Below are 17,824 nucleotides of genomic sequence, written 5' to 3'. Positions count from 1 at the left end.
CAAAAGTAAGTGTAAAGGCAAAGAATTAGAAAACTTTGACAGACCTTTTAAAGTGAAAAAAGCAAGCTTCAAGTCACAGAATCTTGAGATCACTTAGTTCAATTTCTACCACCCTTTCCCAACCAAGCACTCAGCGTTCAGATAAGAAAAAGAAAGGTCTAGGAGGGCTGGTTGCTCTGAGGTGACAGAGACTAAGACGGAGCCTGCCTGCGAGTCCCCCTTGTCCGATCCTGTCGCCGGAAGCCCCGCAGAATCACACTGACGGGCCTACAAAAATCCGGTGACGTGGGCACAAAGCAGCGGAGACGCCCAGGAGGGAGCGCCGCGGGTTCCAATCCCACTGTGTCACGCAACTGCTCTGTGCCCTCGGGTACTTGGCCTCCGTGCCATCTCCCCAGCTGCAAAGCGGGGCAGAACACCTGCCTCCCAGGCTTGTTGGATGCTTACGTGGGCTAATGGTGTCTTGGCCTCTGATGGGCATTAAGGCATTAGCAATCATGAATTCCTCGAGCACCTACTGTGTGTCACATTTAGCTTTATGGATGTTGCCGGATTTAACCTTGGCAACTATTTTACAGAGTGAACATTATCTCCGCTCTGTAAGTAAACCCGAGAAAGGTCACGTGTGCCGTGGGCGGGCGCTGGAACAAAATCGCGACGGACGCCGCCTCTTACACAAGTGTGCGTGAGGAAGGCACCCAGCATGCAAGGGACGTGCCAGGTTACAGCGGCAGGCCTGCCTTTCCCGCTTGCCCTGCTGCTCCATTTCTGCAGTTCTGTAGGCTTGCAACGAATGGAATATTTGCATAATGCTCAACTTATCGAGACACCTGGGGATAATTTAAAGCTCAGTTTTTCAAGAGAGGTATTTGCATGTTTAGTGCACGTAGGTGAGAGCTGCTGCTCCCCAAATTTATCTGAGACAGGCGGATGCTTAAAGCCCAGCTCTGAAAAATCCCAGGGTTTCCCATCTCCGAAAACCTTCCCTCATCCCACGTCTTCAAGTCCCTCAGCGAGACACAGAAAAGACACGTTTGGACTGACCGGGCCTGGGCCCCGTCCTCTCTCAGCAATCCAGGGGCCCCAGGGTGGTCTCTCTCATTTTACAAGGGTGAACAAGTCACTGCCCCTGGCTGAGCGGAGAAGCACCGGTGGGGGGCAGGAAGCAGCACGTGAGATAAAGCACCAATGTGCGGCTGGGGCCGGTCGCCAACGAGGACATCGGCGTGTCTGTGGCACTCACCGCTTCTGAACCCCGAGTTCCTGACCTGTAAGACTGGAAGGAGGAAGATCCCATACCCCTCACATTGTGCTGCCCAACGAGCACAGGGGAAAGTGCAGAGGAAACTGAGAAGTTCCAGCAGTACTGGATTAAGATGTTTGTGATCAACTGAGAATGCGGTCGCTGAAAGAGGAGACTGCTCAAGTTACATTTATGGCCAGCTGCCTGCATTCTTTACGGTTTTGGGCACAGGCTTACAGTCTCAAATGTTTTCTGTCTTACGTTCAATTTTCTCTATGTTAGGTCAGTGGGAAAGAACATCCGTTTGCTTGCATTGTCCTTGTCCCCCACCAGGTGGCGCTGCTTCCCAGTTAGCAATTTCTTTTGGTGAGGGAGGCTGGCTGAGACCTTTTACAGCGGATTAAGTTGGAGCTGCAAGACGAAGAAAAAAAAACATGAAGAGCCACCCGGCCCCCCACCTCACCTCACCCCACCCCACCCCCCAAATTTCAAGTAGCAAAACGGGATCTGAGGATTAACAGCTCTGGTGACCGAGAACTGCTGTCACTGCACAAGAGGTAGATTGCGGGAAGAAGGGTCTTTGATGCCGTCTGTGATGTGCCCCAGTCTCCAGAGCAGAAAATTTCGAAGCCTACAGCCTCTGTGTTCCCAAGATGGACAACAGACATTTGCAAACACACACAGAGGTCAGGCAACATGTACCCACGCTCCAATCCAGAGGGCTCACATTTTTCAAAGGAGGAATGCATTTAAGAATTAGGTCAGTGTCTCAAGATACTTGCATGTTAACAGGCACAAATGCTGTGTTGTAAGCAGTGAACAAATGCTGACGTTAGATGGACCTTTGGAATCCAAACGGCTTAAACCAATGTGCTAATGGGCGTTCTCTGGGGGACAGCGCTGCCCCCCTGTGCACGGTCCTTGTGATGGGTACACCTGAGTTGACACCTGGGACCCCAGAGCCCTTCATGCTCATAAGAGCCGGCCCCTCTGCCCCCTCACCACCCGCCCCCCAAAAGGAAGGTCCGGAGATACGGCGACCACGCTTAAAGTCAGAGCACCCCTCTTCCTCACTCACTCCCCCACACCTCATTTCTCTGAAAATCAATGGCCCTTTCTGTGGGGTGGCCGGGGTGGGGGAAGTCAGCATTTTTCTTTATTCTTTGGAGATGAAGCGATGGAAGGGTTATGGGGTCGAACTATTGTCACCGCTTGCCTCCATTCGGCTTCACCGCCTTAACAACCTTAGAGTGCTTTTGTAACCAGTATGTAGAATTGAAAAAAGACGTCTTCCAAGCTCAAATGGATGATGCTTTTAAGTACTAGATGCTACCTGTCAAAAAAAAAAAAAATATTTTACACCGTGCTTTCATCTTTCTGGAACCTTGTCAGAAAAATTGGATTTTTAGCACTTACGTGAAAAGTTAAATGTGGATCTGCCTTGTGGGCGAACTTATTCTACTCCAGTATCGAATAATCAGAACCGCACGACTCAGCCCATAGCCGCCATTAGTTGGTAGGCTCTCCGACTAGAGTTAATTTTTGAGGACAGGGAACATTTGGGGTCTTTTATCAGTGGACAGAGCTGAAATAACTGAGTCCAATGTAATGCAGAACTGTGTTTTGCTAGGTTCCTCACCACCCCTTCCTCCTAGATTCAGTTCCCCTCCGCGTTTCCAGGTCTCTCAACCGGTGCAATTCTCCTGTTCATCAAAAAAGAATTCAATAGACATCGGCGTGCCTCCTTGGTGCTATTTCATTACGTTCGAACTTTTGCACGTGTGATTTCATTTGACCCTCGTGGCTATAATTTAAAATAAAGTCTCATTTCCTCTCTGGGGAAAATAAAGCTCAGAGGCCCAGGCTCCTTCCCCTCGCCTCCTTCTGTCCCCACTTTTCCCGCTGCCTCACCGGTGCCCTAACCAGCCTTCGAACGGCCAGACTTTCTTTCCTCAACCATCCACGTTTCTTTAAATACGTAAAACCCTGGATTGCGAGGAACTTGTTCTGCGAGCGTGCCACAAGGCCAGCAAACATTTCTAATAAATTTTAACTTGGTAAATGAGTGATGTCTTGCCACACGAGTCGTACATTCGGCCAAACACCACATGATCGCAACCGAGTCAATGGTTCCTGAAATACACTTTGATATATACAAGTGCTTTGGATTACAGGCATGTTTCCGGAATTATGCTCGCGAGCCGAGTTTTTACTGTACCATCATTAACGTGTTCTTCCTCTACTTGAAACTTGGTAATTTCTAATTTTTCTTTTTTAAAATTTTTTTTTTCAACGTTTATTTATTTTTGGGACAGAGAGAGACAGAGCATGAACAGGGGAGGGGCAGAGAGAGAGGGAGACACAGAATCGGAAACAGGCTCCAGGCTCCGAGCCATCAGCCCCGAGCCAGACGCGGGGCTCGAACTCACGGACCGCGAGATCGTGACCTGGCTGAAGTCGGACGCTTAACCGACTGCGCCACCCAGGCGCCCCAATAATTTCTAATTTTTCAACTGACCTCAAAGTCTCCAGCTTGACTCTATTTTACCTGTTGAACCACACACCTCACAACTCTTTCCATATGTTCCATCTCCTACACCGGCCTTCGTCTCCTCCTCCCACATCCCCGGCCACAAAACACAGTCGCCTCCATTCCTGAGCCTTGCCTTGCGTCCCCTCTTCTACACTGGGACCATCCGGACCCTGCCCCTCTCCACATTCCCCTCCTCCACAGAGCCTGACATGGGCTCTTCCAGGGTATGCCTGGCCCTCCCATGCCAAGCCTTCCACGGCACCGTCACCTCCATGCAGGAGGGTGTCAGGATACGGACTGAGGGACCGGATGCTGTCGGCCCGAGTGTAAACCACTTGGGAAACAATTTGGCAAATCCTGGAAAACTGAGCATTTTTGTGTGTCTTACAACCCAGCACTTGGCACTCCTGGATTTATATCCTAAAGAACCTTCGCACGCACGAACCAGGAGATGGTACAAACACGCTCCAGTGAGAGCAAAAAAAAAAAAAAAAAAAAAAAAAGAAAAGCACCCACATGTTTGTGGACAGAATGGAAATTGTGTGTTTGTGTTTTTCCCCCATGAGACACAACAGAACAGTGGAAAGTTGGAGACAATGAATACACTGCAGGAACGTAACATCAGGACGCCAAACCAGTAGAGACAGTCATGCAAGACTACGTACGAGACACCTTTTCCATAAAGCTCAAGAAAAGTAGTACACGGTGTGTGAGGGAGGAGAATGTGACATGTGAGGGGAAGGGCATGGGGACGATAAAGTTTACAGTCGTGGGCTCCTTGGTGCAGCGGCAGAAAAGGAGGGAGGAGGGGACACAGGTAAGGACACGGGCAGCCTGCGCATTAACGTGAAGGTGGCTTACGGCTTGCGTGTCCCACGTGTAGGTGCATGGGTGCCAGCCGAAGGGGAGAAGGGGAGGGCTGGGGCCTCGGGAATGCTGTGATCATTTGGAACCCACCGTCCGAATGGGGCCAGAGGGGACATTCATTAGATGCCTCTGGACAATCATCTGCTGCCTGGTCAGCTGGGGCCCTTGAGTGCCCGCTATTGCGTGAATACTGGGGGACAACCATAGGACAGACAGGGCCTGGGCCACGCGACGAGACCTCAGGGACCGCCACCAGACGTGACTGTATGGTGCACACGAGGAAAGGGTCTCCCCGTAAATTACTGACTGCGTAAAAACGGACTGGAGACTGGGTCACGGCCAACAGAACCGGTGAAACAGAAGCTAGTCAATAACGCACGGAGAGTCACCCGGAAAAACACCATCGTAATGAATCTGCGAAAGCAAATCGTGTTCTCTACACTTTGGGGGAGGGAAGCCTCAACCAGAAACACAGCTCTGGGCACGCGGCGTGCGCTCGGGGGGCCCGGAAACACAGTCTCTCCTCTTCGTGGTCACACAGGTGACCTCCGAAGCAAGGCTGCTGGAGAAGAAACTGAAGAACATCCAGGTGGTAAAGAAACTTCGGGATTCGCCGCCCCACGTCCCAGGGGAAAACGGCTCGATTCGTGAAAAAGAAAAAAACAAATCACCGTGTGTGAGGCCCTCCTCGTTTTCATTTTTACAAAATCTGCAATAAACCACAATTCTTAAGCTGTTTTTCATTTTTTTTATTGCTGTTAATTCAAGGAAAAAGGGTTGCATAAAATCCAATCTGTTCTAGAAATATAAGTGGCCTTTCCAGTACATAACATTTCAAATATCAAAGTATATGGTAAACATACAAATAAGGAGAAGGTAACATACCTCCTATATACAGTACAGTATTTTAAATCATAAAATAAGCTCCATAAAGTACAACTGGCAAGTGGTTCCCAACACGGCCCATACGCGGCTCATCAAAACTCTCACTTGGAACAACTCAACGGCAGCTTAGCAATTAATTTAATAATGTGGTCCAAAAATACCCAGATCAAATAAAATATATTTAATCAAAATAATTTCCTTTATGCGAACTTTCTTCTTTAAATTAAAGCTTTCATCTACCCCTTGACACCCACCCCTTTCCCTTCCCCCGAACTCCCACCCTGAAAGTTAGTTTCAAAATGTACATTGCTGTTATAAATATAAATGCTACCCATGAAGCATTAAATGAAGCTTCTCTTTTCTTCAAGTTTTTCCTTTTATCTAGCAATCTGTTGGGCTTCTGAACCCAGGCCAAGTATTTAAGTTCCTCTGCTGGGCACTGACACTGCCCCACACGACACGAATCTATCCCTTCTGCTCTGTACTGAGGAATGGGAAAACAAAACCAGCCCGACCCTGAACCCCTGACCGTACGGGGGCAGATGCTCATCGCTGTTGAATGCAGCAGTTCCAAAAATACACCCAAGGCTTCCAGATAATCTCAGTGCACTTTAGGAAATCAAAAATTACCTGGAAGCAATTTAGTACATAGATTGGCTTTAAAAAAAACTTTTTTTTTTTTTTTTTTTTTGAAAACAGCAGCATTAAACTTAGTGACAGGACACAGACATGCTTACTACTGTCTGAACACACTCGGAAGCCAGTCTTTCACATTATGATCACGCAGAGTGGGAAACTTATCAAAGTGACTTTGCGACGAGAGAGACGGGTTAGGGAACGAACCTGACTTTCGCAGAAACCAGAGCTTCCGCTCGGACTGCAACAGACCACACACATCTCGAACACAACGTATCACTGCTACAGTCGGCGTGAGAAAAGAAGCAATCTTTACTCCGGTAGTGTCTCTTTAGCACGACACGGTGACAGACTACAAGAGAGATCAGCCGTCGACTTTCATCACAGACACAGACACACACACACACACACACACACACGACACTCACACGTTTGTTCACTTTATGTCTCTCTGAAGCAACAGGCTAAAAAAGTATGACGAAGTAAAAACTTTTTTTGTTGTTTTGTTTTTTTTTTTAAGAAAAAGCTCTTTGTCCGCTTCATACATCATATTTTTTCAGTTTCATATGGTTTTACTTCTTCCGCTCTCTTCCACTTAACTTGAATTTTGATTTGGACAACAAGCACTGCATATATGTATTTACGTGATGCTGTTTATTACATATATACACACGATTTGGGGAACTTGATTTCTCCTCTCAGATGAAGGTGAAGCACTTCACCCTGGATTTACAGGCCACAGGAAAGGGGGTGGCGGGGAGACGTGTGTCCTTTGCGGTGAAAGTGAGAAAAGCTGGGAAGAAGCAAAGTTTCTCTTTTTCAAAACCATATGACTGTCACCAGTGTTGTAAAAAAAAAAAAAAAAAAAAGAAAAAAGGTCAAATACACAGTTTTAAAGATTCAGTAAACATTGCACACAGCAAGTATTCAGTGTAAAAAAAAAAAAGCACAGCAAACATTTTCCTTTTGATAGTTTGGAGGTTTAAATTACATGTATCATACAGATAAGCCTGTTGTTGAACCAGGAGACCAGAGGCTCAAAAGCAACGCATTCTTTTTGTTTTGGACATCAGTACAACAGAAATGAAAAACCCCAAGTGCATAGAAATCTAGGAAATGTATAGACAAAGAAACACAAACAAAATACCTTTCCTTTCCTCCCCTCCACACCCCACCATGACTCCCCAACACGTCAGGGTATTAAGCAGTCAAGCTTTACGCGTTTCAGTCTGCAGAATCCAACGTATCATTAGAAGGGGGGAGGGGAGGTGCGTATCTCAGTCTGTAAGTGCCTAAAACGGGAAAGACAGAACTGCTAAGTCACTGCTTACAACGCAATGCATCACAAACCACTACAAGATAACAAAAGGGCATGCTCGCCAGAAGGCAGCTTCCTCCGCACTACTATGGTCCCAAATGGCACACGGGATTACCTTCCAAAGTAAGAGGAAGTTTGTGCTTTAAGTCCAACCTAAAGCTAGCAAACCCAATCTTCCTTTAAAAATGCCAAATACACATTCGCACTTCAAGACTTCTTTTCTGGATGAGACTTGGCAAAACTGACAAAAGCCAAATCCAAGTGAGAGAGAACAGTCTGACGTCTATGCTGAGTTTGTGATCTTACTCCTACTTATTTAAGAACATCTTTCTTGTTCCTGGTGGCGAGAACATTAAACGGAGTTCAAGCTAACTCCCTTGCTCCCAAACCAGTGCTTAAATATTTTGTTCCTTAAAATGCATTAAGCATCTTTTTTTAAGCATCTGCTGGGAAGGGAAGGGGCAGCGTGGTGGGGGGCGGGGGGGGGGGAGTGTGCATGGGGCCAGCCGGCTGTGCATACGTGTACCACACTATAACTAACAATCATACCTGTCGGGTGACTAGAATTACTTCCCACTTCTTCCTATTTAAAAATTTCGCTTACTCTACAAAACAGGACTGTAGCTTAAAAAAAAAAAGTGCTGCAAACAAGAGATCTGCTATCATGTGACACAAATTCCCATTATGTTCCTTCAAAAGTGCCTCAACGGTTCTTAGGCTCTCACTGGAAACTGAATTCCTCAACTCCCTCGCGCTGGGTGGCCCGGGTCTACGCTATGTTTTCCCATTTGCCTCTGAACGATCTGTCACTGAAAGCACACCATCCGTAAGTGAGCACACACCAGCTCCTTCTGCCACAACAGGCTCCCCGCGCTCAGTGAGGTGGGGAGAAGCGGGCACACTCAAAAACAAGTCCTCTGGGAGCTCTCATGATTACCTTGTTGACTGGCCTCCATGGACGACTGCTTGCACTCCTGTGCGTAGTGCCCGCTTACACCGCAGTTGTAACATGAAACGTTCCCGTTCTTCTTGGGCCCCGAACCGCTCGTGTTGGCAACTACGTTAGGTGCTGGATACACAGGGTAGAATCTCCCAAACCCCGCCATTTGTTGCATGCCGTAGTTGGCTTGGCTCCCCATGACCGGGTCGTGCACCAGGCCGTTCGCATACGGAGTCTGAGGCAGAAAAAAAGGAAGTTGGTTTCCATTGCTCTGATGTGCTTGGTTGAGGTAGCTGCCGTTGCAGATGGATGGCAGAGTAAAGAACGACGGGACTCGGTACATTGGTCCGGGCATCGGGTTGGGATAATAGTAACTGTTCAGCTGAAGGCTGCCGTTGGTCCCGCAGCTGCACCTCCGCCCGCAAGAACCGCAAGGACCCGAGCCCATCTGCTGCGGCGGCAATACTGTCCCGTTAGCGTTCGTGTTTCCCACAGCGCTGATGTAAGACGTGCTGTCGCTCTGCGCGGTGCTGTGTGTCAAAGCGGGGCTCGGGCTGGGGGCGGGGCCTGGGGTGTGGGTGGGAACCGCGGGAGGAACCGACTGGGCCTGACTGATGCCCGCACCCGCGGACTGGGCCGACGCCGCCGCCGTGCTGAGCACGCTGGAATTCTGGCTGGGCAGCACGCCGGCAGCAAGCGGGGAGCCCGGCAAGGTGTAGGAAGCTGGTGGCTGTGCGGCCGAAAGGCCGGCTGCTGGGAGAACTACCTTCACATTGGTAGGCTGAGGGACTGTCCCAGTGTTTCCCTCGATTTGAGGCACCATTTGATTGAGTCCTACCACCTGGGATGCAGATTTTGCGATGGGGTCCGTGGTAGCCACAGGAGATCCCGGAAAACTACCTGGGCTATGGACAGGGATAAAGGCAGTGTTTGGTGATCCGATGCTCAGACTCGCGGGTGGCTGCTGCGGGATGTTAACCGGGCAACTCTCGGAGGACCCCTGTGGCGGCGGCAACTTTAGCCTCTGAATTGTCAGGTGCAGAGCAGGGGCGCTGCTGTGCGGGAGGAACGCCGACGGAAGAGGTAAAGGGGAAGCCAGTAATTCGAGGTGTTTTTCGGATTCTCCGGTAGAAGCTGTTGGCCCCAGTATTCCAACAGGGGTAGAATTCGTGGACTCCCTTATTGCAGAAATTGCAACGGGACTGGGAACAAGCATCCCTATTGTCTTGCCATCAGCGGATTTGGGTGGAGGGACGACAACGTCAGACTTCTGGGCACCATTGTGCATGACACAGTGTAAAGTTGGCATAAAAGAAATATGCTGATACTTGGGCGCATGTAGGGGGTCTCCTAGAAGGCCTCCGTTGTCGCTTCCTAAAGAAGCAATCTGAACAGGTGGCTTGACACTGGCGGTCTGGTTGACAGAACCACAGCCTGTAAACCTGGTTGTTGACGGATTCCCAGAATCCTCAGAATTGCTGTCTGTGTCTAAGGAAGACAAACACAAACAGCTGTCAAAGCGGAACTCCGATCTCCTGCTAGAAATAAACTTGAACTATGTATCTAAAATGAACCCTGAAGTTTGGAAGTGGAGGAAATGTGTCCCTCGGTTACCTGACAGCCAAGAATTTTTGGCTGTCTATGGACTTCGTTTAAAAGAGAATCGGGACAAGGCAAAACCACGGAGATAATAAAAAGACCAGTGGTTGCCAGGGGTGGGGAGTTGGGGGGAGAGGTGAAGCACAGGGGATTTTTAGGGCAGTGAGAACGATCTGTAGGGTATCATAATGGTAAATGTAAGTCATTATACATTCGTCCAAAGCCGCCGAACGTGTAACAACCAAGAATGAATCCCTAGGTAAACAATGGGCTTTGGGTGAGAACAGTGCGTCAGTGGAGGTTCATCCTTGACAAAAGACGTATCACTTTAGTGAGTGGTGCTGATAATGGCGTAAGCTATTCATGTGGCAGAAGCATATGGGAAATCTCGGTACCTCCCTCTTTATTTTACTGTAAACCTGAAACCGCTCTAAAACAATGAAGTTTTTAATTAAAAAAAAAATCCATGGAGAGATCAGCAACAAAAAGGTTAACTGGAGGCTGAATGAAGCACAATACAAAGACTGAGATTTATTTGGTATCACCTGATTACTGAGAAAAGGACTGGATATTTTTTAACCTTCATCGATTTTAGGCAATTCACTTAATTTATATTCTGTACTCCGAACCCAAGGTCTTCACAGATGTCTCCCGTACATGACACAATTTAAAGGAGCTCAATCACAAGATTGCATTTAACCCAAATATCTAGAGGAAGGGAATGGAAAACAATGGAATAAATGCTCTTACTCTTAAATATTTCAGCGGGGAAATAAAGCCACGACTATAGTCATAAAACAAATGGTGTTAGAACACAAGAAGCAAGACAAATGTAAGAGTGCTGCCATTTCTCCAACAGCAGAACCAGTGAAGTGGCAAATACAAAATTATACTTCATACGGTGTTATTACTGCAATCACTCTTACACTTGTATACAGAAATAACTGCAATCTAAACTTCCCCTGGATTTCCTGACTTTTGGTATAAAAAGGGCAAAAGAGAAAGTCCAGTTCACAGCACGTAAACATCATAAACCCAGATATTGCGATAATATGTATGGAAACCATGCAATTAAATATTGTGCCTATTTCAATGTCTTTTTGCTCATAAATACAGGCAGAACTGGACGTTACTTAAAATGTTTACATTTATTAAGGTAACAGTAGCTATAGTCAGCTGTTAAAAATTTTTGAAACAATACTAAAAACAAATCATTAACAGCAGTCTTTCTCAAGAAAGGTTAAACAGAACCTGCCTACTGACACAGAATGTCAACAGTGTTATTAGCTCAATTACTAGAAAGAAGAAATTCAATTTATCAGTAAGTAGTTCTAGTATAAACTTCCCTTAATAACTGAGGTGCTTCTTGCTAAATTTTTTTCAAAAAAGTATCCAAAAATTAATAACTTATCCAAGGCATTTTATCTGTAGCTGTACCATCAGAGGAATACACAGTAAAAGATAAACATTTCATGGACCCACAAACACATGGCCAACTAATCTTTGACAAAGCAGGAAAGAATATCCAATGGAATAAAGACAGTCTCTTCAGCAAATGGTGATGGGAAAATGGGATGGAGACATATAGAAGAATGAACCTGGACCATTTTCTTACACCATACACAAAAATAAACTCAAAATGGATAAAGACCTAAATGCAAGATAGGAAGCCATCAAAACCCTAGAGGAGAAAGCAGGCAAAAAAACCTCTCTGACCTCTGCTGTAGCAAATTCTTACTCAATATCTCCAGAGGCAAGGGAAGCAAAAGCAAAAATGAACTATTGAGACCTCATCAAGATAAAAAGCTTCTGCATGGTGAAGGAAACAATCAGCAAAACTAAAAGGCAACCGATGGAATGGGAGAAGATATTTACAAATGACATCTCAGATAAAGGGTTAGTATCCAAAATCTATGAGGAACTTATCAAACTCAACACCCAAGAAACAAATAATCCAGTGAAGAAATGGGCAAAAGACATGAATAGACACTTTTCCAAAGAAGACATCCAGATGGCAAACAGACACATGAAAAAATGTTCAACATCACTCACCATCAGGGAAATACAAATCAAAACCACAAGGAGGTACCACCTCACACCTGTCAGAATGGCTAAAATGAACTCAGGCAACAACAGATGTTGGCGAGGATGTGGAAGAAAAGGGTCTCTTTGGCACTGTTGGTGGTAATGCAAACTGGTGCAGCTGCTCTGGAAAACAGTATGGAGGTTCCTCAACAAGTTAAAAATAGAACTACCCTACGACCCAGTAACCACACTACTAGGTATTTATCCAAAGGATGCAGGTGTGCTGTTTTGAAGGGGCACATGCACCCCAATGTTTATAGCAGCGCTATCAACAACAGCCAAGTATGGAAAGAGCCCAGATGTCCATTGACAGATGAATGGATTAAGATGTGGTGTGTGTATATATGTACATATGTATACACATACACACACACACACACAATGGAGTATTACTCAGCAATCAAAAGAATGGAATCTTGCCATTTGCAACAATATGGATGGAACTAGAGTGTATTATGCTGAGTGAAATTAGCCAGAGAAAGACAAATATTGTAAGACTTCATTCCTATGTGGAATTTAAGATACAAAACAGATGAACATAAGGGAAAAGAAGCAAAAATATAAAAACAGGGAGGAGACAAAACATAAGAGACTCTTAAATATAGAGAACTGAGGGCCCTGGAGGGGTTGCGGAGGGATGGGCTAAAAGGGCAAGGGGCAGTAAGGAGGACACTTGTTGGGATGAGCACTGGATGTTATATGTAGGGGATGAACCAGTGGATTCTACTCCTGAAGTCATTATTGCACTATATGCTAACTAATTTGGGATGTAAATTTAAAAAAATAAATAAACAAACATTTTTTTAAGTTTATTTTTGCGAGAGAGAGAGAGAGAGAGAGAGAGAGAGAGAGAGAAAGAGAGCACGCACACATGTGCACGTGCTAGCAGGGGAGGGGCAGAGTGAGGGAGACACAGAATCTGAAGCAGGCTCCAGGCTCTGAGCTGTCAGCACAGAGCCCGACGTGGGTCTCAAGTGGCAAGCTGTGATATCATGACCTGAGCTGAAGCTGGACGCTCAACTGATTGAGCCACCCAGGTGCCCAAAAGGTAAACATTTAAGTCCAAAGAAGATACAATATTTTTCAGGTGGTCAACTAAATTTCCATTTGAATTGGGCTTTCTTTAAATCTTAAGTCATAGTAACTGGCCCCATGAGTTTAAATGATACCAAGCGGTTTTCTGAGTACTGTAAGGACTCATGTAGCAAATCAGGGATGGTCTCTCCCTTTTTTGCACTGGCTTTGAAAAGTATAAAAGTCTTGAAACAAAACCCCATAATCACCAACAGAACAACAAAGTCACAGGCTTTTTATTTTTTTTTTTATTTTTTAATTTTTTCAACGTTTATTTACTTTTGGGACAGAGAGAGACAGAGCATGAACAGGGGAGGGGCAGAGAGAGAGGGAGACACAGAATCGGAAACAGGCTCCAGGCTCTGAGCCATCAGCCCAGAGCCTGACGCGGGGCTCGAACTCACGGACCGCGAGATCGTGACCTGGCTGAAGTCGGACGCTTAACCGACTGCGCCACCCAGGTGCCCCAGTCACATGCTTTTTAAAGCAACCTTTTTGTGTACTCAAAATTCTAAAAATGATTAGAGTTTTTTATCACAGTGGACATCTCCCCCCCTGCTGGTTTTAGATATTCCAAATGATTCTTCATTTAGGGAAGGCTCATTTAGCCACTTGATAACTGAGCCTATCCTAAAAAGGGCAAGTTCCGCCATCTAAGCCACCAACTTGCCAAATCTGACAACACGAAAGGGAGGCTGCAAAGTAACCCAAGTACAGATGCACTCCTCACAGTTCTCAGAGAGGCCAAATTGCACTACTGGCGTAAGAACCCCAGGATTACTGGTACGTCCTCCAGAATTGGGCATGGCATGTGAAATGAAACACACTGAACGCTGGTCTATTCTGGAGAAGGCATAAAAATTCTCTCATTTAACCTTCATAATAGCTCTAGGTGGTTATTTCTTTTCTTTTTTTTTTTTTTTTCTTTCACAAGAAAACTGCAGACCAGAAGTACACTGTTGCCTCAGATTAGCAGAACTGGGGTCCGTAGAGTCACTGCACACTATGTCTGATAGGACTTCACAACCGCTGCACAGTAAAGATCGGTTTTTATTTGTATGTGATGCAGGAGCACTTAGGGCCATAGCTCCCGAAGACCCGACCGGACGCTCTGACACAGAAGCTCAGGTCTCAGAAAGCTACGGTAGAAGGATGTCTACAGATCTTCAGGTGGCCCAAGAGAAATCATTCAATACCTCCTACTACCATGGGTACACCTTAGAACCAAAATGTTACTAAGCAGATGTTCATAACCAAGATGTTACCAATCAGATGTCTTTACCATGTGTGAAGAATGACATCCCCATTTAATATACACATTTTTGAAATGTCATTTCCAGAATAGTAAGGTAAGGATCTCTGACACTCCACTCCTGCATAAAAGGAACAAGAATTCTAGCAAAAACTGTCAAAATCAACTTTTTTAGAACTCTGGAAATTAACTAAAGGCTTACAGCAATCTGAGGAGTGTTTATTCAAGAAAAACTACTGAATCTCTTAAGAAAAGTGAGCACTATGGCATTTTAACTTGCCCTAATTCCAGCGTACTTTCTCTAGCTCAGAAGTAGCCTTATAAAGGAATAGTTTTGCAACTACAGTAGCTATAAAAACTAGCTGCCTAGCAGCCACCAGAAGAAACATGGGTGGAGCTATTTAAAGCCCCATCCCCCCAAAACTGTCATTGTCTATCTAGCAGTTACAGGTCACTCTGTGTTAACAGCTGCTTACCCACAGGGCATTTGTCACAATCAATCAGCAGCAAATGTTTAACAACCTGGCTGCCCGAGGCAGCACTACCAGTTGGGACTAACAAGAGACTGACCAAAAACCTTAAAAGGAAAAACTGAAGAATGAGATGTCCGCAAGGAGCTTTGAAAAGCTTGCACATAGGGGCGCGTGGGTGGCTCAGTCGGTTAAGCGACCAACTTCGGCTCAGGTCATGATCTCGCGGTCCGTGAGTTCGAGCCCCGCGTCGGGCTCTGTGCTGACAGCTCAGAGCCTAGAGCCTGTTTCGGATGCTGTGTCTCCCTCTCTCTCTGACCCTCCCCTGTTCATGCTCTGTCTCTCCCTGTCTCAAAAAAATAAATAAAACATTAAAAAAAAAAAAAAAAAAAAAAAAGAAAAGCTTGCACATATTCTTGAAAATCTAGAAGGCCATGTTTAATGGCTTAATGTCAGGGCTGTTTACATACAGCCATTAATGTCGAGGGCTGTATGTAAACCCAGGAAAGCACTGAGAAAGCACTACAGTCTCACTTTTGGCCGACTCTGATCTTCTATTTGAGGAAGAAGTGAAGACCTAAGACCTACAGAAAACAAATAGCAAAACGGCAGATGTGAATTCTACGTTATCAGTAATTACAGTAAAATTAAAAGGATTAAACACTCCAATCAAATGGCAGAGATGGGCAGCATGGCTCAAAAGCCATAATCCAACTCTATGCTGTTGTATCCTAAGAGAGACACACTTTAGATTCAAAGACACAAACAGCCTTAAAGTGAAAGGACAGAAAGGGGCGCCTGGGTGGCTCAGTTGGTTAAGCGTCTGATTCTTGGGTTTCAGCTCAGGATCTCACAGTTCATGAGTTGGAGCCCCACGCTGGGCTCTGAGCCAATAGCCGGGAGCCTGCTTGGGATTTCTCTCTCCCTCTCAATAAATAAACAAACAAACAAACATAAAAAATTTTAAAACACACGTGAAAGGATGGAAAAAGTAGTGCCCTACAAACAATACCCAAAAGAGTGCAGGAGTGGCTCTATTATTGTCAGATAAAATAGACGTTCGGCCAAAAACAGTTACTAGAGACAAAAAAAAGAGTATTTTATAATGACAAAAGAATCAATCCATCAGAAGATAGGAAACTTATAAATATGTACCTCTAGCAACATACACGTTTTCAATCTTTCCATACTAGTAAACTACTTTATTATGACTCTTTTCTTTCTACTTAATTTCATATGCAGTGAAATAAGCTTAAAAAAAATCAACACTGCTAGGAACTTCCAAGTCAGTGGTCATTAAGGCACCCTTTATACCAATTAAATTTAAAATTAATAATGACAGTTATAGGAGCATAAAATTACTTATGTTTGACAGATTTTAAGAGACAACACACATTTCCCTCCACCATCCCCATATCCCTTCCAAAGAGCAAACCTCTGTCTTTTTCTTCTTCGCTTTCAAAGCTTTCTCTTCCATCATGTCGTGGGCTAGAGGGAGAACTGTAACTCTCTGAAGAGGTTTCTCCACATGTGTCATGTCCAGATCCAATGTCCAAATTCACATCTAAAAATAACAATTCTATTCTTAAAAAATCATGTTAAGTATATTAATTTCTGAATTGAACCATTAGAATCAGCTATAGCCGGGGCGCCTGGGTGGCTCCGTCGGTTAAGCGTCCAGCTTTGGCTCAGGTCATGAACTCACAGCTCGTTGAGTTCGAGCCCCGCATCGGGCTCTGTGCTGACAGCTCGGAGCCTAGAGCCTGCTTGGGATTCTGTGTCTCCCTCTCTCTGCCCCTCCCCGACTCATGCTCTGTCTCTGTGTCTCTCTCAAAAATAAACATTAAAAACAAGAAAAAAAAAAAAGAATTAGTTATAGCTGTAAAAAGTTTTTGCTTTTAGTTTTTCTATAATCACCTAAAAAGCTGGGCCTTGAGGTAAAAATTCATTATTACAACACAATTTTAATTGAAAATAATTGAATAACAAGTATATTCTTAAGACAAAGGCACAGGGACAAGTCAATCTTACTGACTTTAAAAAAAATCAGAGTTAAAGTTCATCACAGGGTCTGCTCAGTAGGAGCACACTGAGCCATTTTCTGAGTCTAGACATTTTAACTCCTCAGAGCTTGTTGGAAAATTCATTCTTTATCAGAACTCAGGAATAGAACTGACTGCCGGAATGTTTATTTGGTCGAATCACTATGCCTGAGTATTTGAAACAGAGGACGATGCTCCCCATCTAGTAGACTGATTAGTCCCCCGAGTTCCGCCCAGACGCCAACATAGGGTGGGGCGGGGGCTGTGGTGCAGATCTGCCCCGACCAATCAGCTGTTTCTGTTCGGGGCCCAGAGAAAAGATTACTGGCACAACTAGTACTGGACACTCCCGCACTGGCCCAGCCTTAGGTCACTGTTCTATTCATTCCTGTAAACCCAGCTGAGCCAGCAGAGATTCTGCCTCGCAGCGAGCACCCAACACACGTTTAGGACAGAAATCCCCATAGAAGGAATTCTGGAGAGATTTCAGGACTATAGATGAGTGAACCACTTCTTCAGCAACCTGGCAGAATCAATAAAAGGTAATCGCTTGGACAAAACAGGTGTTAGAAAAAAGATATGGTTTGTGTAATACGCAAATTAGTTGACTAATCTGTGTCTCTTAAAGGCATTAAATTATAAGGAGGTTAGTACTGTTAAAGATGACCCACCACTCAAATGGTAAATCAATATTAAAGAATAAAGTCATTAAGAATGCAGATGATGCGGAATCCCTTTGGGTAATAAAATGCCAAACTGCCAAGGGAAAACTGCACAAGATCTCATGAGGCTGTAAGAAAAGTGGCAGAGGAGCGACTTGGACAAGAAATAATTTTACAGAAAAGTCATCTGGAGTACACTTACACACGGTAATAGGTTC

At 45.3% G+C, this 17,824-nt stretch overlaps 1 protein-coding gene across 1 annotated transcript in view; it reads right to left on the bottom strand.

Annotated features, from left to right (window-relative positions):
* Positions 1-5,377: 5,377 nt before the first annotated feature.
* The window catches only part of ZCCHC2 (zinc finger CCHC-type containing 2), a 62,116-nt gene continuing 49,669 nt past the window's right edge, over positions 5,378-17,824 (bottom strand). Inside the window, exons 12-14 of the mRNA XM_043559030.1 lie at positions 16,338-16,466; positions 8,420-9,910; positions 5,378-7,456 (exon numbers count right to left, since the gene is read on the bottom strand). Of these exons, the coding sequence (XP_043414965.1) occupies positions 7,389-7,456; positions 8,420-9,910; positions 16,338-16,466 (1,688 nt within the window). The 3' untranslated portion in view covers positions 5,378-7,388. The remainder of the gene's footprint in view (positions 7,457-8,419; positions 9,911-16,337; positions 16,467-17,824) is intronic.

The sequence above is a fragment of the Prionailurus bengalensis genome, chromosome D3 (assembly GCF_016509475.1).
Source record: "Prionailurus bengalensis isolate Pbe53 chromosome D3, Fcat_Pben_1.1_paternal_pri, whole genome shotgun sequence".
In the NCBI taxonomy this organism is placed as follows: Eukaryota; Metazoa; Chordata; class Mammalia; order Carnivora; family Felidae; genus Prionailurus; species Prionailurus bengalensis.
Note: the sequence above shows the minus strand (reverse complement) of the source record. Positions and strands in the feature narration are given on the sequence as shown.